At 46.5% G+C, this 27,027-nt stretch overlaps 1 protein-coding gene across 22 annotated transcripts in view; it reads right to left on the bottom strand.

Moving 5' to 3' along the window:
* Positions 1-27,027, bottom strand: part of BAZ2B (bromodomain adjacent to zinc finger domain 2B) — a 1,481,286-nt gene that overhangs the window by 869,234 nt on the left and 585,025 nt on the right. For all 22 annotated transcript variants that reach the window (XM_085645472.1, XM_085645482.1, XM_085645489.1 and 19 more), the window contains one exon: positions 3,105-3,684. In XM_085645472.1, coding sequence (XP_085501598.1) covers positions 3,105-3,684 — 580 coding nt within the window. The remainder of the gene's footprint in view (positions 1-3,104; positions 3,685-27,027) is intronic.

Below are 27,027 nucleotides of genomic sequence, written 5' to 3'. Positions count from 1 at the left end.
GTGGAACCGGTGGAACCGGTGTCGGCGCCGGCGGAGGAGGTGTCGTGAGGTCGACCGGCGCCGGCAGAGATCCAGGCCTGGATCCCTCGGGGACCTGCGGCGTCGGGCCGGAGCCCTCGACGGCGCCGGGGCCGGAGCCGCCGGCACGCGAGGTCGCCCAGTCAACCCTGCGGGCCCGAAGGCGCGCCGGCAGGAGTCGACAGCGGAGCCAGATTCCTCATGGCCAAGAGGAAGGCACTGACCTCCGCCGGAGTCGCGTCAGTCCCAGGGACCGGAGGGTATGGGGACGAGCGCGGCTCCGACGGAGCCGCGGGGGTGGAACCACCCGGACCCTCGGCCGGGTTGTGCGACCGGCAAGGGGAGTCCGAAGAGCGAGGACGCCGCTTGGACTTCTTAGAATGTTTGGAGTGATGGGACTTACCCGAAGATCCCGACGAGCGGTGTCGATGGCTCGAGTAGCTTACGGGACCGCTCCCGCCTAGCCTTCGACGTCAAGGCCTGACAGTCGGGGCACGACTCCGCGTCATGGTCGGCCCCCAGGCAGTACAGGCACCGGCAATGGTGATCAGTTACCGACATCAGTCGGTGACAGGCGTCACAATGCTTGAATCCAGGCATCCTACCGGCACCAGATGTCGAGTCGAGTAACCAAAAGAGGTCAAAAAGTTAGTCAAAAAGTGACTAGGGGTAAGCTCTTCCCGGATCGGCGCTTACTGGCGCGGAAAAAAGAAGAACTGACGTCAGCGCGCGAGGGCGGTGTCTAAGTACTCCGACGACGTCATTCCGGCACACGACGCCAACGACGGACGCGGAGCCGCAGACGACGCCTAGCGACGCGCAAGGGGTATTGCTACAAAAATCTTTTCGGATCCAGCCTGACACCTGGGGATATTCTAAGGTGAGGAATCTAACTAACGTGTTTATTTCAGATGGCTGGCTTTCCAACCCACAAAGACATTAGGGACCACGCAGGTCCCCAGAAGGATGTCAGTGAGGGCTATGTTGAACTGGAGTAGGGTTTCAGAGGAGAAGACTCCCGGTTGCAACCCCTCCATCAAGACATTAATCTTGACTGCCACCGAGGGCAAATGAAGGTTGAGGTCATCAGCAACCCTCCACACCACCATTGCATTTGTAGCTCCCTCCTCCATAGCCACTGTAGGGAGAGAAAGCACGCCGGTATCTGAAGACATATCCATTCTGCTGGCATCACCCAGTTCCTCACACCGGTCCATATCCTGATCATACTGGCATTCTAAAGGGTCCAGCGACACCTCCCATTCCTCCCCGAGGCCTAGCTCTTCAGAATAGGGCTCAAGCTCCAACCTATAAGACAGGGGTCCAGCCAGCGCCTAAATCTACGTTGGTCGAGGTGGCTCCGTGTCATCGGGGAACACAATGAGGCTGGCGCCAGGGGCACTGGGGCCGGCGCTGGGGAAGGTCATAGTGGCACGACTGCTGCGTGTGCAGAGCAGCCAGCGTGGAACCATAAGGGGCCCCCTTCGATCCTGCAGGGCCCGAAGTCTCGCCAGAAGGGCCACTCAAAAATTATAAGCAAGGCCTCATAGAACTCTTTCATTCAAGTGGGTGTCACTCCAGGCGCAGAATCCCGAGGAACCAGGCCTCGAACGCCAATGTTCCTTCATCATGTCAGCCGACAGATAAGTAGAAGTTGAAGCGCACTTGAGTCTCTTACCAGAGTGCCTGACAATTTTGAGTGGGACGAAGAGGACTGAGGACTCGTGGAACAGTCCCATGACCTTCCTCTCCGTTGGGACTGTGACTTCCGCAGAGTCGCATGTCGGGCCACTAGCAGCTTCAGGGACCACTCCTTCAAAGCCTTCCTGCCATGGCCAAGAAGTCAGAGCACGACTTGAAGGCATGGTCACGCTCCAGACACCACAAACACCCGAGATGCAGGTCCGTCACTGACAAGGCACAACGACAGGCCCCCACATGGTTTAAATCCCATCTTCCTCGATGATATCCGTGACACACCAGGAGGCAAAAACCTCAAATAAAATCAACAAAATGCTGCAAAAATCATGTAGCTCTTCTCTCGGATCAGGATAAAGTTAACATGGACATCACTTCTGGGGGTGGTGGGGAAAACCGCCAACTACGCCACGTGGAACCGACTGACAGCACCTACTGGTGCGCATGGGTACTGCTCATGAAAAATCTTCTGGATCCATTCTGATGCCTGGGTTGATTTGATTTACCTCCACGGATGCCATGTGTGTCATCTATACATAAATGCAAGTTATTAATAAACTATGTATTTTGTGTTGTATGCAAGCATTTTAAGGTCCCCATCATAAATGACCTCCCAGTTGAAACAATGATAAAGTAATTCTTATTGGCAGCCTGTGGGGAAGTTGTGTTGGCTTTCTCTCTAAAATAGAGTCTTCTGTTGAGGACACATGGCACTCTACTGAATGTTTAAAGTTAAAGCAGATTAGTGATCCACAACTGCGGAGACATTCTGGCGCCATCTAGATCATTCTGTGGCATCTTTATCCCACAAAGTACAACAGAGGGGAAAATAGTGAGGAGTGAAATGTCAAAGGTGGTAAATGCACAGCTTTGCAAACGGCCAACGCCTCAGCGATTTAAGAGCTGTCTCGGTTAGGAATTAAACTGTAACATTTAGTGTCCCCACACAGAAGAGTTTTCTGGAACCATTTAGATTACTGAAATGTAATTAGCAAAATTTCTGCTTGGTATACTGCTTTACAATTAGTATGGCCAACCTCAAGATTTGTTTTAATATACAGTTAGAAATAAAATGCTATGAATATGAATGTTGTACACTATGTTTTATGAAACAAAACTAAAGAAATTATGAGGGGAAGGAAAAGAATCCAGGGTTCAGAGTGGGAAAACACTACAATCATACACTTTCCACATCCAATCACTGTTTTAACATTGTTTCATTTAGGAAGAAACCTGCCCCAGTTTTCCTAAGCCAAGGAACTTTCTTGAAGGTATTTGTCAACCCTGAAACTCATGAGCAATATATTAAAAAACACTATGCTATAAGAACTGTTTGCATTTTTAATATTAAATTTTAAACATATACATCAATATTAATACTAAAGTACCTGAGTGACTATTGTCGGAATCATCATCATCTTCCTCATCATTGTCCTCTTCATTGGATTCATCAGAGTCCTTACTGCTGGCAATATCAGAATCTATCCCTCTAAAATTGTCAATTAAAGTCTTTGCTGTATGAAGGTGATGTTGAGTCTTTACAGCACTTAACATATTGCAAACAGGGGTTTCCTTTCCAAGATTCTGTACCACAGACGAGGTAGAAAGCACAACTGGCGTTGGAGTGGTAGGACCTTTTTTTGTGCATGTTAGATTTAATGGTGAATAAAAATGTTTGCTGGCAGAAGATACCATGTTTTCATTTGTGATGCATTGCGCTTTAGATGCAAGTACTAAAGGAACATCCTGACTGACACAGTGAATGACTCCATTTGGTTGTCGATTTCCTAAAAGTGCATTTGTCAAAAAAGGATTGGAGTGGCTTTTTTCTAAAGAGGAGTGCTTCTGAAGAGTAAGCAAAGTACATGCTGGTATTGAATCTGATGAAGTTGAAGAAGGCTTCTTCTGATGCTTTGCTACATCTTGAATTTTTTTAAGATGAGTTGGGAAAGTCGGTTCAAGGTGATCCTGTTGAAAGAGCTATATATTAGAGCTAAAATACTATTTTAGAGGAATATTTAAACAACAAGAATTCAACGAAGTTCTTTATATATTTATACAGTTGTAAGAACAGTCACAAATTTGAAATGTATTGACCGCATTAACCATTTTAAAAAGGCCCCTCCCCATGAAAATCTGATGACATTTTAAATGTATAAAATATGACAAATATTTCGACCAACCTATTTTGAAGCAGTCAGTGGACTACTTTTAATCATCATTTATCAGAAATTCGTATACCTAGATATGCACAAGGAATTGATATCCGTTAAAAAAAAATATATATATATCTCTTACTGGCACTTGGACAAAAACATTCTGCGCACATCAGTTACAGTGGCACCAAACTACCTATAAAGCTATGAAAAAGGAAAGCAAACTTCAACCCGCTGGACGGTTTAAGGAGAACAAGAGATTCCTCTTGCGTTCCTAAGCAGTGCCTCAACAAGGTTCGCAATCTGTGGCCTCATACTTAGCATACCCCCTTCTTCAGAAAGAACAAGCATCTGCAATGCAATAGGTCTCGCATTTACGCGAGTTTGAGCTATTGGCATTGTAAAAGACAATGCTTTTTATTTATGTTTTGTTTTTTTTAAACAAAAATATAGGCTTTGTCATTTACAATTCCAATACCTTAAACTCTAGCAAAAGTGAGACCTATTGCATTCCAAATGCTTGAAGGTATCACTGAGTTGCCCCCTTCTGTCTCCGATGCCTCCTGAAGAGCTCCTCATTTGTTACGAGTTAAATAAACAAGCCGTGGTCACAACTGCACACAAGAAGCCCTCCTGAAGTCATTAAAGGAAATAGTGCTTACAGACTACAGACGACGTATCGTGTAACAACCGAAGTAAAAGTGCCAGTCCTCATGGGAGGTTACAAATGAAGAGGGACTAATAAGCCTAATAACGAATCACACGCGAACATTTACGAAGGACAATGACACAAGCGAATGACAAATGTGGCTGGAGAGTGAGCGGGGCTTCAAGTACATACTCCAATACAGCATGGTACGCAGTGCAGCGTAGGCACATCCCACCCTCGACCTAAAAATGTGCTAGCCTTAGAGTCTTAGACACTGGCCCGGACAGGCATAAAACTAGTAACTGTCTGTTGCAGCATATTGTATCACACATTTCTCGCTCTAATTCTGAATTAGAATCCACAATCCACAATCCCAAGCAAGTAAGTGTACTAATTAATTTGTTAGAAGCTGAGTGTAGCATCAGCCAGAGGTACATAGGTCTGAAGTCTTATTTGTTTGCCTAGGCATTATTTAGGTTGGGACCACGAGACCTCATTTGAGGTGGTGGGTGCTACACAAATGCCAATCAGTCATTCCACTGGAGTTGCATTTCTGCCCATCACATTATTGTTTTTCGTACTCACTGCTATCCATATCGACGCATCTTTCTCTCCTCTTTTGGCTGAAAATGCGCTTGACATAGGCGTGTGCTTTATCTAGGAAGTCAAAAGGTGGAGACAGACTTTCCTAGCTCTTTGATAAAGGGATCTCCGAAGAGACACCCTTGAGCCACCGCACCTGCCTCCGATAGCGTTAGGTCCTCCCATGTTAGGATCTACTTTAATTAATAAAGACCTGCAATGCTCTGTTGACAATGCACAGTTATAGCATTGCCCAGCAGTATGATAACCAGCTGGGCCCAGCTGAAAAAGATCTCGGGGGAAATGAAGGTCCAGAAGCCTTGGCGTCCTTCCCCCATATCTAACATTTTTGTTAGAGGCCCTTTCACATCCAGAAGCTTGTCATGGCTTGCTCTCCAAGAATAATCAATACATTTTTTGGGGTCTCACATGTATTTGATGAGAAAGATTGCCATTTTTGAGTATAGCACCAGTGTGAGCGTGTCTTTACCTTCCAGCGATTGGAGGGGGCGTTCCACCCAAAGGCGGCTATGGACCTCTTTGTTAAGAGGCATCCTGAGATGACTCGCCACATAGAAAGCCCCTTTTGGGACTGGGACCCACTCAGCAGTCTTAGGGTGCATTAAATTATCCGGGTCCAGCATCTTGTCAGCACAGCAGAATTGGAGGCTGGAGGAGAGCACCCCCCCCCCCCCCAAGGAGGTACGCAAAGTCCTGGATTGCTTACCCTAAACATCTGACCCTGCTGGCGAGTCATGAGCTTCGGGGTCCAAAAAAAGGAGGTGGAGTATAGCGGTCATGGCTCCCTGACAGGGGCATAGTGGGCAGAAAGGGCTTTCCTCTACCAGAAAGACACGCTTGCGTCCTCATCCCCAATATTCTGGCGTTTGACCTTAGCTTTAGCAGGTTGTGGGGGTAGAGGAGGGAGCCCATGAGGAGAAGCACCCGAAGGGGCATAAAAGCCTTCCCTCTCAAAGAGGGTTATAAGGCAGGCAGCCGCCAGCCATTCCAGTTTGTTCTGAAAGGGCGCCATAGCATATGACACCGCAGTGTTTATGGGTTGGTCCACAGCATCTCAGAAACCATCGTCCAAAGGAAAATATGGGACTTGCTCTTCCTCCATGAAGGAAGTGTTTTCGTCTTTCATGACAAGGATTTGGCGCAAGGGGTAGCAAGCGCAGTTAGAGGTGTGCACAGCAAGGAGGACACTATTATGCCCTTAGGATACTTGGGTAGGTCCTGGGTGTGTATCTCACACATGCTCTTAGTGGCGCTGAAAACTGTTGATTGATACTGACCGGCAGTGCTTTTAACACAAAGAACAGACCCCGAACCCTACAGGGTGCCACACTCTAGGCCCGGCGGTGATTAAAGCAGGTCCACAATCGTTGCACAGTGCCTCTGACAGTTTCTTTTTGAAGCGCTTGTGCACCGATCGCGGAATCCTGAGGGAGCGACATGCTCTTTGATGGCCTTGGAGACCCACGCCCCTTAGCGGTTGGCGGCCAAAGCCCCGCACCTCGCTCGCCTCATCAGTAACTTGTGAAGGGATGAGAACATTCCCACAAGTAGCTCGCATGTGAACGCTACAAAGTAAGCCTTTTGACTAAAGAGAAAGAGATGACAGGCACGCCATGCGTGCGTTCTGCTGAACGCGCCAGCCCTACGCGTGTACATCGCCTGGAATGAAAAAAATAACAAGGTGGAAGAGACGCGAGATGCCGTGCGCATGCACATCGCCTGTTCAGGCGCATGCCACCTCCTGTCCCCCTTCGCTTGCAAAACCGACTACAAGTCTCACCAAGGCGAGCACCGCATGCGCTGCGTCGCTAGGCGAGACCTAAAAAAAAAATGCAATTTGCCTGTTAAGGAAAACGTTACGTATTTGTAGCAATCAGTTTGCAGTTTATAGTGCTGAAGATAACATGCTCGGCACACTCCTGCCATCTAAAGTTGGACACAAAAATTGCAAGTTGTTTGAAAGGTTGCTGTTTCAAGGTAGTGATCCTTTCCGGAGGCTTACAATGCACCAGGACAGAGATTCCTCCTCAGATTGTCTTTTTTCGGTTTCAGTTAATTTATGTTTACTGGTGTAGAGTGAATGACTTTAAAAAAATATTTTATCTTCCAAGTGTCATTCCATGAGCTCGCATCAGGTGAAGTAGGAAGGATCATGATAATCTATACTACCCTTTCAAGCTGCAACAGACTGTTACAGGGAAGTAAGTTAACCGTTTGCAGCATGTGCTGCTGTAGGTCACATGCTCTGCATAGGTTGAAAAGCAGTGCACTTTAAAGTGATGGCTTGCAAGCAACTGCAGGAGACCCTTGGAGCAAAGTTTCAAGAACAGGTTGTTAGACTTGTGCTTCTTGGTAAGCACAAACGTCCACACAAAGCTTAGTAAAAGAGTGAACGGTGTACTATGATGCAGCCTTGCATATGTACGCAAGAGATGTTGCCCAGGAAAGACATAGTGCAAAAAGTGGAATGTGCCTCCAGGGACAACATTCAATGCACATTTTTCTTTAACATCACAAACATAGATGCATCTAACTATCCAGCTAGCAATGCCTGACTAGGAAATAGGGTTTCCTTAGTGAAGCTTACCAAAAGCTACAAAGAGTTGTTTAGGCCTTCTAAAAGCAGTAATCCTGTCAATATACAGGAGTACTCAGACACCATAAGTGTATTAAAGTATTTTCACAACCATTTGAGATAGTGGAAAAAATATTAAGTCAATGGTTTAATTGCAATGAAATGGGGGGACTACATTGGGCAAAAATTGAGATTTTGTTCTAACATTCGAATCTTTGTGCACTTGAATAAAAGTTTCCTCCACTGTTAGGTGCTTCGAGCTCACGGGCTCTACAAAGGGACGTGAGTGCAATGAGGAAGGCCACCTTCCATGAAAGATATTGTAGTGGGCAAGAGTGTAAAGGCTAAAATTGTGGGTCCATGAGTTTAGCAAGAACAATGTTCAAATCCCTAAATGAGACTGGTGGCACTCTAGGGAGTATTACTCTTTTTCGGCCATCCATGAAATCTCTTATTACTGGTATATAAAAAACAGTCTGGTGCGGCCTATTCCATATGTAAGCTGCCACAGCAGCTAAATGTACCCTTATTGAAGAGCTTACTGTACGCTAAGAATGCCTTTTGCAAGTGCAATAAATAACAAGCAATGCCTTGTACCAATACTACAGAGGCTGCTTGGTAAGACTGGGGAAGTATTGGACAAACGTCTTACATTTGGCCACATAACAAACCCTAGTAGCAGGTTTGAAGGGCTCTTTTCGAAATATTCCTCCTCTCTACTGGAATGCCCAGTTACATACCAGTAATATTCATTACTTCAAGTCCATGTCTTCCTCGCCACAGTCCTTACGTATGAGTTTATCATCATTCATGAAAAACCTAGTCACCAAACTTGACTTTTCCTTCCCAATCCAAGATGGCCCCCATACCAAAGGATTTAAATACATCACTTCCTGGGAAGGACTTCCTGATATTAAGCCGAGAAAGAAATCAGTTGAACAACAGGGAAAGGCGGGAGGGAACTCAGGACTGTGACGAGGAAGACATGGACTCTGAGTAATAAATATTACCGGTAAGTAACCAGGCATTACATCCTCGTCCATCTTCCTCTCACTGTCCTTATGCAGGAATACATACCTAAGCCAAAAAAGAATTTCGACAAACAGCAAAAGAGAAGCAAAGGCAAGTCAAAGACCAAAACAAAGGACACTGCTAGAGGACCCATGGAACCCAAAATAACAGACCCAAAAGCAGAGAGCCAAAGTCCCCCCCCCCCCCCCCCCCCCCAGACCCTCCCCACCCCCCCGCTGGCGAAGGGCCAGGGGACAAGAAAGGACTAGGAAAATCCCAAATGGCAGCAAAGCAAAGACCCCAAAAGGAAGCACCAGGCCAATTGCCCAGAAGGCCAAAACACTCCCAGCCAACCCCCTCAAAAACATGCCGAAGCAGGACGCCAGCAACAGGAAAAAAAAAACACACCAACGGGATCAAGGACAGAGAGAGAGGGCATGAGCCGCACACCACCATACAACGAGACACAAAACAAGCAACCGACCTGCAAAACAAAGCAGAGCGGAGCAAATAAATCACAAGAGCACGAGGGACACCTAGAAACGGAAAAACGCCCCTCAGTGCCAGACATAGGAAGAGGACCAAGGCAGCCAAGACAACTTCTGAAGCCAAAAGAAAAGAGGAAAAACACTGTCTGGAAACCAACCCGAAAACACAGCCACCAGAAACAAAACAATGGCAGAAGGAAAACCAGAAGCCAGGAGACCCCAAAGGGTCAAAAGGAGAAAGCCGCCGACCAAGCTGAGCCAGAGGCCCCGAATAAGGCACCGGGCAGCGAACAACCAGGCGCCAGAAGGAGCAACGTCGCAGTCCAGGCAGAACACCTGCCCCCCTACCCCTGAAAAGCCAGAGCAGCCATCCGCAGGCAATGGGGGGCAGACACAGCCAAAGCGAGTGGAAAACTGCCCGAAGGAATCCCGAACATTGCCGTAGGAGTCCAAGAAGCAGGTGACAAACCTCAGCAGGAGATCAGAGGGAAAACGTCCACCAAGGGGCAACCAAGAGCTGCAAGGTCAAACAGCAGCAGAGACTGCAGGACCAGAGCCGGAACAGCCAACGAACACCGTTGCCCCAAGAGAGTCAGTAACACAAGTGCCAGACCACAAACTGCAACCTGCGAAGTGAACCCAAAGGAAGAAGCAGCAAACACCCCGGGGACAGAGAAAATGGCACCACAAAACGGGCCCGCACCAACAGATAGAGGAGAAAACGGAATCAAAAGAGCCACGACCCAAACAGGGCAGGCCCCAGAATGACTGCCCGGTCCCGTACCACCAACCGAACCACTCAAGGGAGAAGAGGAACGGCAGAAAAGAGACCCATCCCCGGACAATGGAACAGCTAGGGCAACCATCGTCCAGGGCCCTGAGCATGGGACCAGACCTCAGAAATCAGGGAAGGAAGGCACACACCACTGACAGAGGACAGCCCTACACCGGGCACCGGCAGGCCCAACAAACACCCAGGAAGAGACTGCAGTGAGTCAGGAGATGGGAAACAGCCCAGCTGCCAAACCTCAGAGAAAAGGAGAAACTGAGCGGGGCATACACCACCCCCCAAAGCACAAAGGAGCCGACAAACCAGTCATTCATCAGAACCCACAGCGCAGTGAGCAACAACAGGGGACAGAAGAACAAAAAAGCCATCAGAACAGCTGCCAGACCCTTTTAGGAAGAAGACAGAAGCACCACCATCCAACACCATCACACTAGAGCAGAGCAAATCCAATAGAGAGGCAGCCCATCCATCCCACAGGCCGCGGATGTGAGAACCACACCGGGAAGCGGAACCAATGGAGATACTAGTGGAGCTGAGGAGGCACAGAAACCAGAAACTCGCCGAAGGGAAAAAAAGAGCCAAAGAAGAGGACTGCACCCTCCAACAACAGGGCCATGCACATGCAGAAACCGATGGATGAAAAGGTGAGAGGTCAAAGGGGAGCGGAGAGGAACCCCCAAGTCCACACTGAAGAGGACATACAAAAAGAGGATAACCCGGGACCGCTGAACTAGGGACACCCCCCAGTTGACCAAGAAGCCACACACGACCCACCACGGGGGCCCCCAGAAAAACTCCAACAGGGCCCGTAAAAAGAACAGGAGGCAACAAGCCAGCCTACCAGAGATGGGAAGAGGTGTACACCAGCAAAGTAAAACACCCACCAATGGAGCCAAAGCATGGAGAATCCCAAACAGCAAAAAAGAGGAAACTGGAGCAACCATGAAAACAACAGAAGCCATGAATATGCCCACCGGAAGAGAGGGCAGCAAGAGAGACATGAACCGGAATAACACAAGGAGGAGAAATAGAACGATCTCCATGAGGCTTCACAAGGACCAGAGCCGGGTAGAACACACCAGAAACAGCAGCGACAAACACCCAAAGAAGGAATGTAGGCATCCGAATGGAAAAGCCATAAGCAAGACCGCCAGCAGAGAGGCAACCCACAACAAAGTGGGAAATCCACAGCAAGATTCACCAGCGGAAATCATGGCGAAAGAAACAGAGGGAGTGGACCCGGTACAGGAAGGAACGCCCAGGAGCCCCTGCCTAGGCTCCACAGCAGCCAAAACCAGGAGAACAGGGGCACAGCCACCCAGCAGTCTGCCCTGTTATCAGGTGATAATTACAGATTAAAAATACAAATATGTATGGGAAAAGTAAAAGTCGCCTCTCAGTTTGTTTCCTTTCACAGAAAATCCTCTGACGAAAAAAAATCAAGACTGATGAGAGCATTAGGCTTCACGAGTGTGCATGGTGTGCGTGCACAAGAAAAAGCAGGGATACACACAACATAACCCTGACGAAGGCCCCAGACCTGAATGGGCTCCCAGAGAGGGCCGAAACAGGTTGGCACAGAAACCGGGGTACAATTGAATGATTGAATTCAATAAAACCCAGTAAACTCAAATTTTTATTTATACCCCAGGTACCCTCCAAAAAAAGTATAGCATTCGGGTATACCTTGAGGTATTTTTAAATATCTCTCATCTGGATCCCTGCTTATCCAGTTTTGCTTTATCTAGGAATTCCCATTCCATCTATGGTTGAGTCCGCTCACGTAGTATTATCCCACCCGGGTGTGGATAGGCACCAATGATGAAGCACATCACGATAAGTCTACTCCAATATCTTTGGATATCCCCAACTTGCAGGACAAAGTAGAGGTAAAATATAACATCCAGACCTAAGAAGAAGCTTGGAGTTTCTTGGTAGAAATATTATGGCATCAGTTGCTTTTGTGTGTAAGCATCAATAGTGGGAGAGTGCAACTGACCCGACTTTCTCTTGCTCTCCGTCGTGAAAAAGAAAAAGGGCCCAGAAGACACGGCAAGAAAAAACCCCAGGACTCACCATGCAATCGGCACCTGAAGGGCACAGGCAGGAATCAAACCCCCATAACAGAGGAGACAGCAACCCTCAAGACCAGGCCCCCGAACAGGAGCCTGCAGGCACCAAAGAAAAAGAAACTAGCAAGCGGCAAAAGAAAGCAGACACCCCGAGGCCACAGGAAAAACCAGCAGGGCATCAGGGCAACGCAGACAGCAAGCGCAAGCCCCTATGCTGGCAACCACGGATGACCGAAAAGGCTACTACTCCCATGAAGGGGGCAACAAACTGGCCATATGTTGTGAACCAAGGTAGTGTGAGACCGGATGCTTTACACAACAACGAACTATGAAGGGGAAAAAACAGACCTGCACCGGAGCACCTGCAAAAAGCCAGCCAGGAAAACTAGACAACGCCACCACTGCTGTGCGATCCTCCTCCTCCTGCACAGGAGCGGCGGGCATCAAGAGCCGCACCGCAGCAGAAAGCAATCCAGTGACCAGGCAGACAAAGAAAAAATGGACCAGACAGGCCAAAGAAAAGCCGTGCACCACCGGAGCCCAGACTCCAACACAAGAGGAGGAAGAAGCACCAGGACACGTCCAACCAAAAACATGGAGGTGTCATCTTGGAATCAGGCAGATGCCTCACGACTGTCAATTCCAATGAAAACAGGAGCGCACCAATAAAAGCAGAAACCAGAGCTGCGCACCCACTACACCAGTGGCGGCAAAGATCAAAAGCTGGGGAATACATGTAAAAAAAAAAACTGAAATAGTAAAAAACATCCCAGTGGCATCACATGTCTCGCACACAAGAAACACTATAGCAGGTCTGACAAAACAAAGAAAAAACAAACATACCTGTAGCCAAGATGGTAATCGACTGCATAAAAAAGAAAAGTAAGTCCTTCAGAGGAAGTGATGTATTTATACCCTTTGACATGGGGACCATCTTGGATTGTGAAGGAAAAGTCAAGTTTGGTGATTAGGTTCTACATGAATGGAGATAGACTCATATGTAAGGACTGTGAGAAGAAGACAGACAAGGAGGTAATTGCAGATACCTCAACTCTATGAATACAGATGCCAAATCACAAAGGTTCAGTTCCTTGAGATTGAAATGTTGTAACTGACCTTGGTGTTGGGTAAGTACAACGGAGTATAGAGGTAGTTTCTCATGTGGAATTAGGGACATCTCTAGGAGTATTGAGTAGAAAGTTTACCTTCCCAGGTAGGTGCTATTAGGATGAAACACTTGGAAGCTGGTCTCCTTTTACTCACTACATGTCGCATCAGTGGTAGTGGTGAAAAAGCATATGAAAATGTCCCTGACACCTGCCAGTAGTACCACTTTGATTGCCCCCTTTCTCCATTGGATAACAGTGGCACCAGATCCAGAGTTTGACCTCTGCACGCAGCTGCCCCAGTGCTGCTGATGGTGCAGTGAGGTCACTTACCTGAACTTTGCCTAGTACAGATTCCTCACCCAAAAGCTAAAAAACTAAATTTGTTTACTTACCTGCATATTGCCGCTTGTGTTTCCTCCCATAGGATGCTGGGAAAGGTAAATAATGAAGAGTAAGACTTCACAAAGGGGATCAGCAAATTTCCCTGCACGCCATAACACAATTTGTTTCCAAAGGCAAGCGTATACTGTCTTGGTGGAGGGATGCATAGCTACCAATATGACTTTACAGATTTTAGAAGGAAGGTCGAAGTAGGTCAACTGTGGCAATTCAATCTCCAAGCAAGGAGGAGGAGAGTGGACAGGTTTGGGTGGAGAACCTCCCCTGCTGCTGCAACAGGCGATTCTCCCAAAGGGGCAGCCTGATCGGAGGATCGATGGCCATGCTCAGTAACTCGGGATACCAGACAATCCGTGGCCAGTTCAGAGCCACAAGGATAACTTTGGTCCAGTCACTCCTAATCTTCTTGAGAACTCTGGGCAGAAGTGGTATGGGCAGAAAGGCGTACAACAGATCTGAGCTCCACTCGAGATGAAGTGTCTACCAGCGAGCCCTGCCTTGGAAACATCAGCGCACAAAACTGCTGAAATTGTGCGTTCTCAACGGAGGTGAACAGATTGAACTAAAAGTCTCCCCACTTCTGGAAGAGGTCCTGCGCCACCTTCAAGTGTAGAAGCCATTCGTGATCTGCTAGGTATCGGCGGATGAGTTTGTCTGCTCTGGCATTCAGAGAGCCCGCCAGGTGTTGATCCACCAGTGCTATGCCCTGCTGTTCCAGCTATGTCAAGTTGCGCAAGGTCGCTTGACAAAGGGTCCACAACCTCACCCAACCCTCTTTGTTGCAGTACCACATGGCAGTGGTGTTATCCGTGACCACTTGTTCTAGCCTTTCCTTATTGGAGAGTAGAAAGGCCTTCAAAGCGAGTCGAATCTGACGAAACTCCAGCAGGTTGACGTGGAGTCCAGATTCCGCCAGAGACCAGAGCCCTCTAATCTCCATCTCTCCCAGGTGGATGCCCCCAGGAGTTACGCAAGAGTCACTACAGTGAGATCTGGTTGGGAAGGGAGAGTGGTCTGCCTCTCACCCAATCGCGGTTCTTTAGTCACCACTGCAGATCTTTCGCAGTTCCCTCTAGATCTGGGCCATGTCAGAGAGATTACCCTGATTCTGTGCCCACTTGAACTTCAAGTCCCACTGCAGATATTGCATATGCCAGTGGGCATATGTCACAAGCAGAAGGCCAGGAGGCCCAGAAGCCTCAGTCAGTCTTACCGAAACTAAGGATAGAGGTTGAAACATTGGTTTCATAGTCTGGCTATTCTGGATTCGTCCCTCGGGAGGACGAGCCCGAAACTGCATTGTGTCCAGACCAGCTCCGATGAAAGGGAGCGTCTGAGTGGGAATCAGATGTGACTTTGGCATGTTGATAGTGAACCCCAACGAGTGTAGGAGGTTTGCCAAAGGGAGACGACAGCCTGACCCCTGCACGAACATCCACATCTTGTCTGCACTCTGACCTGCCTGGAACTGCCCAGCACATGTTCGACCAGTCGGGCAGGGACTTTCCTCAGATGTTTGTCGTCCCCATCGTTTGTCCCTCGCCCTGCAGGCGCCCTGTAACCGCCACCTGTGGACATATCAGATCGGCTCCGGCTTGTTGTGCAATCATACTATGCCCTGCAGAGGCCCACAGCTACCACCTACGAACTTATCAGGTTGACCTCTGTGTACCATGTAATTATAATGTTTTGCCCATGTCCTGCGAAAACCCCCAAAGACTACTCACCTGCTGATCCGAACATAATAAAGTATTATTGGAACAACTCCCTTACATGCCTGGGGCAGGATAAAGGGTATATAAGACGCAAAGTAAGAACATTCTACAGATTGCCTCCCCAGACAGTTTTGAGTGTGTGTTGTTGATGCACTCTCTCATGAGAAATACAATAAATACCCTTTCTCTTGTGCTCCTGTGTTGGTCTCCATTTGTATCCTGAACCCAGTGGACGAAGGGGGACCTTGCACCTTTGGGTGGGCTCTAAAAAGACCCCCAAATCCACAGTAGTCCCTTCAGAAGATTTGCAAAACCCATCCGTCCAATGTAATGGACTGCCAGTGGGGCAGGTGATGACGAATCCTGCAGCCAACTGGGTGCCCATGGTGGCAAAGGGGCAGATTGGGAGAGTTTGGAGGCTGCAGCTGGTGGGGTAGGTGGCGGACTGACCAGACCACTGGCTACCTAACCCACCAGGTCTGTAGGTACTGTTGCCTCAACCACGCAGGGGCTGAGCAGAATGTGCAGCTCAGTGGCTGGGAGGGAATTGGCACGGTTGGAATGGAGCGAAAGGCAGATTGGGGCAACGTGGGGCCTTAAAAATGACTACGGTCCTAGCCAGACTGTCCTTGAAGCCTTCCAGCACCGAATCTGCCTTTTCTCCAAAGAGACAAGCGACATTGAAGGGCATGTCTATAAGGAATGCCTGGACATCCTCCGAAAAGACAGGCATCCTCAACCATGTGTGGCGCCTCAGGGCCACCATCGATTAAACCGATCTGCCCAGTGAGTCAGTTGTGTCAAGTCCACAGTGGATAGATTTACTTTGCTGCTACAGTATGGTCCAGGCCTCCTTCGGTACCCGTGGCAACACTTGCACAACTGTTTCCCACAGAGTGTGGGAATAAAGGCCGAAAAAGGTATGCAGTGTTTACAGACCGCAAAGCTAGGCTGGCGGAAGAAAATATCTTCTTCCCCAAGGAGCCCTGCCTTTTGGATTCCCTATCTGGGGAAGCAGTAGGGAATGCACCATGGGATGTTGAAGCTTAGACCACCAGGGTAGGGTGTTGGGTGGGGAAGTTTGGGTCCCCGGGAGAGGAGCAGTGGCAGCGAGTAATCCGACTATTCACAGGGAGCTCCTGTGTTGGGTTTAGACCAAGCCCCAAAAGGACGTCACTGAGGGAGGCATTGAAAGAGAGCAGCAGTTCCGATGTGGAGACTCCTGGTTGCAGCACCTGTTAGTGGTGTTAGTCTTGACTGCCACTGAGGGCAACTAAAGGTCAGGAACCACAGCCGCCCTCTGCATCACCATTGTGTACAAAATGCCCTCCTCCGTAGCCCCGGTAGTGGGAGAGAGCATAACAGTATCTGGAGTGGCATCCAGTCCACTGGCTTCACACAGTTCCACACACCAGTCCATGCTAGCGTCGTCCTCATATGTATTCTTCAGGGTCCAGCGACTCTTCACATTCTTTCCCGAGTACTAACCCAAGAGAATAGGGTTCAGACTTTGATCAAGGAGGCAAGGCTCCTGTCAGTACAGACTGTGGCATCGGGCAAAGACCATCTGACTCCGTAACGGAGTCACGGGTCAGAATGGGGACGGCACCGCCGGTGGGCACCAGCACCAGCGGCGCAAGACGTGTCGGCATCGGAATCTGTGACACGGAAGGGCGAGTTGGTACAACTGGCGCTGGTCCAGATCCAGGAATGGATCCATGGTGGCGGACCAGAGCCATGGCCACAGCCATCAGTGCAGAATCAGAGTAGGCCCCCTCTGACCAAGCCGGGTCTAAAGGCACGCTTGTGGGATCGGGTCGCCCAAAGATGAGGCGCATGGCCTCATAACATACTTTTAGTTGGGTGGGGCTCGCTCTAGCTACTGGAAAATAAGAGAGGTGCGGAGGCGACCCAGGCTCTACCACGGAGCCCGGTCTTGAATGTCAACATTCCCTTGTCTCATCGGCATATGGATGAGAAGTCGAAGACCTCTTCAACTTCTTGTTACTGTGCCTCGACTCAACCGAATGTCCTGAGGACTTGGAGTGGGACGATAACCTCGGACTCCTTTCGACCGGGACCTTGAATGATGCACAGTCGCATGCTGGGCCGCCATGAGCTTGAGGAATCGCTCTCACAAGACATTGGATGAATGGTACAGCAATCTAAGCACGACTTCGGCTCGTGGTTACACTCCAGAAACCACAAGCAGATATGGTGCGGGTCAATCACCGACATTGCTCGATGACAGGCTCCGCAGAGCTTGAATCCTGCTTTCTTAGATGACATCTTACACACCATGAGGGCAAACCACAAAAGTACTTGAAAAGATGTCAAAAAAATCCAGTCAAAGAGTGACTATGGGGTAGATCTTCTCCAGACATAACTGGTTGGGGCGGAAAGAAAAGACTTCAGTGTGCCTAAGTGGCGCCTATATATGTGCCGCGAACATCACTTTTAGCGCAGACGACGCCGACAACGCACGCAGAGCCAAATGATGCCACCTACTGGTATGCAGGGGTACAGCTCACGAAAAATCTTCTGGACCCAGTCTGACGTCCGGGAAATTCAAAGGTAAGAATTCTACAGCTAGAAATCTCAATTAGATAATAACAGTAGGCAATGGTCACTGAGGTTACTTTCACACTCTCTGGATTGTATATCTTCACTGGTCCCAGGAGGTGTTGGGTGGTCGTGGGAATGCATCAGAGGTCCATATTTTGTATTGGGCGTCTCTGGCCTTGCAGCAGTTGTTGCCCTGAAAACCTCTTCTAGAATACTTCTTGGGTTACTGACCATCTTGAAAGGTTTGCTTCCATTCGTATGGTGGCCACTGTGAGGTGGCTGGTGACTTAGCCCCCTTTCATGCCTGTCATCTGTAAAACCTGCCTCACAGGCTGAGTTTATAGGGCTCCCATCATCTCGGCAATATTAGGGTCCCTTTTTTATTTTTCCAAGCATACAACCCACTTTAGGGCCAAAATGTGTGCCAGCATTGAGATACCCTTTTTCCAGTGCATCTATTCTTCTACTCTCTCTGTCAGTGTCACCTGCCCCTTGTGCGCAAGCTCTTTTCCTTGCAATGTGCACAACTAGATAATCAAGTAGACCATGCCCCAGAAAAGTGGGTCATCTGGTGCTGCTTTATATTTCTTTTCTACTGTAAGCATTACAACCCTGATCTACAAAGGGTCTTTGAAATTCTCTGATCTCTTAATAATGCTTTCCAGCAAGAGTCGAAATTGATCCGACCTCTCTTTCTTATACAGTGTCTCTATAATGAACTCAAACTGATCTTAACTTAATTGGTTGTTGAACCAAAGTGTCTCGACATCAATGCTAGCGTATGACTTCTTGAGGCTTTCCTGGCACTGAGCATGTTTTTGGAGCAGTGTGGAGCATCTCCTGCCGGTGGTCATTCGGGACTAAACGTATGGCTCTTCTAAGACCACATCTTGGTGCCAATGCTTTTCTCAAGGTCAAACCTCGAGAATAAAGATCCTTGAATTGTGATGTCAGTCATCTGAAAATACATAGTTTGGACTCGGCTTCTTATAGGTCCAAGGAGTACCTGTGGAACCCTGCTCAAACTGAGTTTCCTTACCATCTTCAACACCAGGTCAGGTTGTGGTTCGAAAGATCCTTGGTGCTGCATTGTGATATATACCTACTGTCTATCTCTGGTGCTGCACAGACTTAATACTAGAAGGCCAGACAGGCTGAACTATTCAATTCTTCATGGTCTCTTGATAGACAGAGGTAACAGACCAAACGTTTGTCAGACAAGGAAATCTTATTGTTACATTCTGGACAAAATAAAAAGGAAGTGTTATCCAAATGCCTTCCCCCCCAATGACTCATTCTCATAAACCTACTTCAAGGTATTCGGGTTGATGCCGATTTTGGCATGATTGTTGGTCACACAATGTCTTGGGAAGTAAGTTTTCGGCTTTGAGAACATTCATATTTTTGCCCCATATGGAAACAGGCGTTCCTGCTACTCCTCCTAAAAAAAAAATCAAATGCGTACCAGAGTGTGCTCAGCAACTTTAGGCCCCTCTCCTTATTGCCTGCCCCCGATAAATTCCTGGAGAAGATGGTGAATCACCAACTATCATCCTATATCAAGAAAAATGGTCTGCTAGATGACACTCAGTCAGGCTTCTGTGCTGGATACAACAAGAAGACTGCCTTACTGAGAGTGTCCAAGTTTGGCAGAGAAACTGTAGACTGTGGCTCATCAGCTATGGTGGTTATGTTAGACCTCTCTGAAGCATTCAACATGGTGGCACACCCCAACTTGTTGAATAGGTTAAGTCTGCTTGGCATTCAGGGCACAGTTCTATCGTGGTTCAGATCTTTTTTGGAAGAGTATTCCCAGCTGGTTCTTCTTCACCCTTTTTCTTCCTCTTCCAAACCCCTTGTCTGTGGGGGGACGCCAAGGCTCGGCACTTAGCACGCTGCTCTTGAATGTCTACCTAGCTCCCTGGGCCACTCTTGTATCCTTGGGAGTGAAGGTAGTTTTCTATGCAGAAGATACACAACTACTGTTCTAGTTCTGAGAGCATTCAGTAGTGGCCTTTCTAAAATTGAAAGACAGTCTAAATGACATTGCCATATGGATGGAATCCAACTTTCTCAAACTGAACACAGATAAAACAAGGTCATTTTCTTCAACTAGAAGGCCCCTCCCCCTGCTAGTCATTGGTGTTCGGTCGAACTGACCAAACCCTCCCCAAGCCCCCCCCCCCATGGATTCAGTCTCATCAGCTAAAAACCTGGGGACCCCATTGGACTATGATCTTTCTGTCGCCTCCCAGTTCAGGCTACTCTGGTTGATCTGCTTCCTGAAGCTCTGATCAGTCAGGAAACTGATATCTCTAGTTCCAACTGAAATCCAAAAAATAGAAATCCAAGCTCTTGTAACATCTCTAGTTTCAACTGAAATCCCAAAAATAGAAATCCAAGCTCTTGTAACATCTCGCTTGGATTAGGCAAACACCTTGTTTATGGGTCAAACCCCCCTATCTGATGCATAGGCTTCAGATCAAACGGAATGCCACGGCTAGGCTGGTTCGACTGGTCCCTTTCTGCCATCCTATCTCACTGCATCGAACACTGCTTCACTGCCTTACTGTAGCAAAAAGGATCAAGTTTAAGGCTCTGACCTTGGCATTCAGAGCTTTAGCAGACAAGGACCCTTGTTAACTGAGAAACAGACTGGGCCTATACCAGCAGGAGAGGTCGCTGAGATCAAACCATATTCGACTCATGCATGTCCCCAGGTTCTCTAGAGTCTGACAGGGAGGTAGATCCTTCGCAGTTTTGACTGTAAAACTCTGGATCTCCCTGCCTGCCAAGCTCTGCATGGCCGAGTCTAAGCGCCTCTTCAGGAAAGATTTAAAAAGATAGCTCCTCGATCAAAACTAGATTTAAAATGCCCAGACCTGTACTCCGTATCAGCTTTGAGCGCCGGGACGCTTGTTTGATGAAGAATTTCAGTGACTACATCCACCAATTTACGAAGAACGCGCCGACATTCAGGCAACAGATTTAAAACTACAGGCAACGGCTGCCGCCTATTTTTAGAATAAATTGGTTCCTTCAGAAAGCGATCTTCTATTCCATCTTTCCAGTGTCCAACACAAAGCAGTACAGCCCTGAGGAAGACCTTCCTTGAAATTGTTGTGGTCCCACACTTGAAGGTCGAAACGCGTCGGCTCACTTTTTGGTTTAACCTTACCTGCTCAACTTCACACAATTTTCTCCTCTCTCCATGCACGAGGTCAAGAGCATTAACAGGATATAAGTTTTGGAAACTTTATGAAATGTCAAAGTGTACCGAATTAATTGTGGCATAACCGCTCGCAATTCATTCCAATGCTATCTCTGACCCCTCCCTTTTTGGACCGCTAAAGTTAAATCTAATCGAGGAAAAAATTATGTATGGCTTTCCCGATGTATGATCTATATTTGTTTTTTCCGACTTTAGGACCAAAAGATGTCAAGAATCTGTGTATATTTCACTGTTTGTAATGTATTAATTATGATTTGATAATGTTTCATGTGGTGTTTTAATTTTTGTAACAATGAAAATGTTGTTTCTTTAAAAAGAAACAAAAAAGTGGCAATGGTCATAAATAACTGAATTAAAATTATTAAATCTAATTTTTTGGATAAAATCTCATTCGTGATGGTAATTAGTTTCTGTATATACAGACTCACAGTTGCAAAAAATCTTTTTGATGCAATATTGTTCCGTAGAGGAACTTAAGTGTAGGCAACGTACTGTGTCTAGACTTTAAGTGAATATATTCTTATCTATGGTCTCCGGGGCATCCTCGTCTGTGCCTGTTGTATTTTGAATTCCAGCCCCTGTTGTTCCTCAACTGAATTAGTCCCCCCCCCCCTTTTTTACTAGGGACGCTTCTTTGAAGCAGCTGAGAGCTTTACAAATCCCAGTGATTGATTGATTGATTGATACAAAAAAATCGCCGAGCTCTACAGTCTACGTCTGAACCGGATGACGGAACAAACAACCTGAAGTGGATACTATGTCCTGCGATTGTGGTTTCGGGGAGCATTCACGAGTCACTTTGAAACAGAAACCTTTACTGCATAGTAAGTGCAACGGGGACCTGCAAGCGCCTGGATACCCCATCAGGTGATTAGCTGCACTTTATTAATCCTGATTGATTGGACATATGCATGCAACACTAGATGGCAGGACTGTGCAGGGCATGTGATCTACAGCACGACATGCCACAAACTGCTCTTTGATCTTTCGAAATTCACTCAGAACATCATCCATATCACACATGCATCATTGATTCTGGTTTGCTAAGGGCAATGACCCTCTTAGGCAATTTGGCCAATATGTGTTGAAAGCATTAAGTTCAGACATACTTATACAAAGATAAGGTTCTCAGCACCAACACAATTCCGATCAGAACTTTAGCACAGAGTACAATTTCACTACCAATGAGGAAAAGTAAATTCCAAATTCGGGGATGCCAATGAACAAATAAATTGATTTAGGAAAGATCAACAGAGTAGTTTTCACTTTGCTTAAAATTACTGTTGCTATTAAGATGATATCACCATTAAAGGCACCTACCATTGGGGTATGTGAAAGGCAGACCCATACGGACATACCTACAGACTGGTGGTTCAAAGCTCACCGACACTAGACTGACATAAGTGTTTTAGGTCTAGAAACCACAGCTTTTGAAGAGAGGCCCGCATGATGGGCAGCATTAGATTTTTCTTGCTTTATTTAATACCCATTTGCTATGCCAGCCCAATGCATTTTGGGCCAGAGTAGAGTGGTGAAAGGGAAGAAGTACAACAAACACCATGCTACTTCCGTTGCCTACATTCTACTTTGTTGTGCTGGGTCGGTCACAACTCCAACAAAACAAAGCCTATTCCTTGCGGTCTTTCATCCACCGCTCAAAATATGTAGAGTGACTTAGTACCTTTAACCCCTCCCCTGCTCATGACGGAGCCATTCCGTCATGAGCCACGGTTGCCGTGTGCTCATGACGGAGTGGTTCCGTCATGCCGCGACCGTTGGCGGCTGCTCCGCCCACACGGCGCGGTTTCCCCGCCTGTGCGGGGGGACAATGCAACTGGGCGGAGTCATGACGGAACCACTCCGTCATGAGCACAGCTCAACCGTTGGGCATTCCCGCCGCAGCGAAGGGGTTAATGGTACTCAAAGTGACCTCTTAGCCCCACTACACTATGAAACTCAGCCTAACAAACACATAGATGTAGGCCATAAAACTGTTTATCAGCAAGTCACAAAAGAGACCTCTTGCAACCCAAGCTAATGGGGCACTCAGACAGATCCTTTCAAAATGCTCTCAAACAGATGGGGCAAGCTACCCATGGAGCCTGCAGAAGTAATCAAATCTCTTGAGAAAAGGAATGGAGATGTTTCTACAACAAACCTCTGGACTCAGAACACCTAGGAAAAGAGTAAACATACAATAAAGAGAAATGAAAAATACACACCAGGAAGTTTTGTACAACTGGAGGATCTGGACCCTCTGTGTAGCATATAACCTGAATACTTTCTACAACATGAAATGTTCCAATTGGGTCTCTGCCAATTTTGCTCCTTCACAGTTTGATTTCAGACAGGGCATTCTTTCACCAGAGGGAGAGGAAGGCGTTAATATAAGGAATGTTTGAAGCAAGACATTTGCTTCTAGTAGCAGTGGATCAGAGGAAGGGCACCGATAATAGTGGTTCACAGAGTTGCAGGAAGCAAGCAGCAGTGCATTAGTTCCGAAATGCACGGCTTGGACACTTGACCATAATACATGCATACCAGTAAGCAAAACGGAGTTCAATAAGAATGGAAGCTTACACAGAGTTCCTCTTTTTGTTTGACACAAAATTCCACCATTCAAGTTCCAGAAACAGCACCTATAGACACCTGAAAAATGTTATGTTATGAGAAAAAGTGTGTGAGCCTACCACAAGGTTGTTTGTATATCTTCACAAAGACCCATAATCAAAATAAAACGCAAGTTGTTCTCACAACTGGTCCCCTCAAATCCCTGATTACACTGTCTGCATTAACAATAAATTTACTCACCATCATGTAATTTCCTACGCTAAATAATTCACAGGCGACAGACAGATAACTTGCACTCAGGTAAGCAATATTATGGTTAGCAAAGTCTAGAGTAGTTTGGTACCATGTTGAGGTCTACGGAAAAGCCAAGTTGTTCTAATTATGTGTTGAACTGTGATTATTCAATTTTCAACCTAAAATATTTGAATCTGTGGGAGATTTAACAAGCCCAAAATTAGTAATTTGGTTGGAAGAGAGACAAACATACTAGAAACAACACTGATGCAAGAGCTGCGTTACAGAACATCAGAGTTTAGGAATATCTAGCAATCTTCATTTTATTCTGACAGTTTGTTAAAGTAGTCAGTTATCACAGCATCAGGTGCCTTGGCCGAAGAAAATATAAAACCATAGTTTTCAATTGCCCAAAGTGCATCATAAACAAGACTGGGTCAGTAGCCTGCAATTATGATCAATACATCATTTTACCCTTCCCACAGACTCCTAGCCTTGTTTTTTTCTTACATGTATTAGACTGATCAGGAAAACCTTTTCACACCAATAGCTCTCCCATGCCTGCATGACATTGTGAAATTAAAGCCAACTACAGGGCTGATGTTGATTTCTGCACCCCTTCGAGGCATGTGGAGAGAAATGAGGGAGCATCGATGATAGCGATACTTGCGTAAAATGTTTACATACTCTTTGATCTTATTATTCACAGCACTAAAACATTTTGGGAGGAGTGAGGTCAGTGTTGAATCTGCAGTAAGATTATGTATCCACCTGAAATACTGTTACAGAAAGAAAGTAACTTTTCCTTCTGATGAATACATCTTCCTTGAGATTCCTCCTCTTATGAATGAGACCCAAAGCAATACCTTGCTGTGAGCCAGGTGTGGGTACTGCCAATTAAACAAGAAAGCCGTGCAACATAGCTGTGATAAAACACTAGTAATTGAATGCTTACGCTGTGAACCAGCAATGTTTGAAGAAAGTATCATTGTGAACTTTACTTCTGGGGGGGACACACAGCTAAATCTTTTAAGTCCCAAGAGAAATAATAGGTAGCACATCTTCTACATAAGGAGTGTTAGGATCCACTATCAGACCACTAGAAAGATTAAACACCCAGTTGTAGGTATTTTTCAATAAAGGTTTATTTAGTATGCACTATTAATAGATATGTCTTATGCATGCGAATTAGCATTAGCACAGTAATCTCATCACTCAAAATATAAAACAAGGTGAATATCAGAAATACCTCAATCATTTTACATCACACATTCCTACTCTTTCCTTTAGATACGCCTAGTCACTACCTATTATCTATACATATGTCAAAAGTCTCATAGTTATTGTATTGGCTGAATGTTTCTTAGAACTTCCTAAATATTTATATGCCAAGGAATGTATCTATTTATCCTTGCACACCTCAGAAAGCCGCCTGCAGTCAGACAGCGGTAATTCAGCATGTTTCTTTAGTAATCAGTTAATCAGTTCTCTTGTCTGTCCCACCTTATTGCTTGGCATGCTCTCTTTCCTCTCCATCAATGAATGATTAGTGCTCTCATACTGTCATACAATCAATCTTGGTTTGTATGTAACGTGTGTATTACAAGGTAAGCTCTGCCATCCCTGTGGTTTCTTGAGAACTCACTGCATCTTCAATTCACTGCTTTGAAACAAATTCATTCAGTTTCACATCCTCTCGTGTACTGGAGGGTGAGCCCTACTGATCAGTAGGCTCTTCTAATTTTAAATATTAGCACTTTCACAGATGCAGTGAGTTTCATTTCTCTAGGTGTACTACCTTAGATATGCCCAACCTTATTTGTTTGCCTCCTTCTTGTTTGTTATGTTGGGATATTCCATTTCCACAATCCCCATTTGGGATATGGAATAACAAAACCGTTGTTTGAGCTCCTTCACCCCTTTTTGGAACATTTTAAAATGTTTTTTAAAAGAAAGAATGAATAAAGAACAACAAAATAATACTTGAAATACTTGCATAACTCACAAAAGAATTAGTAAAACATAATAAAGACTAAGGCCTACAAAGAGCTGTTCATTAACTATCTTTTCAATTGCATTAAACATAATAGGCCAAACACAGATTTGGCATTCAATCTATGCAGTCACTCCTACTCTTCGGTGGAAGGGGGAAAAAGTAGAGATGGATAACTGACCGACTCATGTGAAAGGAGCCACCTCAGGTAGAAAGGATAAGCAAGTACAAAGAAGCAAACTACCCGGGTAGAAAACTGTGACAGGTGGACAGAGCTCTCCGACGCCATGGGCTGAAGTTATTGGCAGTAACAGTACAGTCTTCAGAGTAAAAAGGCAAACCTGGCAACCATGCATTGGCTCAAACGAGGAAATCATCAGGAAAGTCATCATAAAATACAAATCTCACCGAGGACCAGAGAGTGAGAAAACAAGTAAAGTAAATCTCTGAGAATAGACGCCAACCATTGGCAATGTAACAGGAAACGTTGGTGAAGGAGGTGCACAAATGCATAAGGGGCAGCCAAATAACCTTTTACTGAAGTCACTACTACATCAAGAAATAGTGCAGCATAAAAATAGCAGAAAGGTGTAACTCAAAGGATTTCATGGCATGAATGGATTTAATGATGGGTTTACTGGCTGCCAAAATGACATCCCCCTCCCCCTCACCCCCCAACCTCTGGAGGCAAGCAGATGTCCAGTTAGCGCCGCTCAACTGCCACAGGTGCAACCAAATATTCAGAGGGCAGAGGACCCAATCATCATCCTGCAAAAGCAAGACCAGACCAGTTTCAACCTAGTTAGGCCTCATCAGTAAGATACAGCTTTGTTGGACATTTAGCGCAGACTGTCGCTTTGCAAACACTTTGCTCTTTTTTAAACAGTGCATTCTTTGTTTAACCTTCTATTTTAACACTGACCCAGCATCTCTGGCGGGCTGTGTTGCTGGATATTTAGCACGTATCGTTGCATGTTAAAAGACGTACAGCAACTACTAGCACGCTACGCTGTAATAACTAGATGTGAAGTTCTGAAGCCTCTGTAAACTGAGACGTGTTTTTTTCATCAATGTTTGGGCTGCTAAACATAAAGATTCCCCAACGACATTATAGCCTTTGTTGTTAATATGTAACATCAAGCAACAGTG

The sequence above is a fragment of the Triturus cristatus genome, chromosome 3_1 (genome assembly GCF_964204655.1).
Source record: "Triturus cristatus chromosome 3_1, aTriCri1.1, whole genome shotgun sequence".
NCBI classification, from domain to species: Eukaryota; Metazoa; Chordata; class Amphibia; order Caudata; family Salamandridae; genus Triturus; species Triturus cristatus.
Note: the sequence above shows the minus strand (reverse complement) of the source record. Positions and strands in the feature narration are given on the sequence as shown.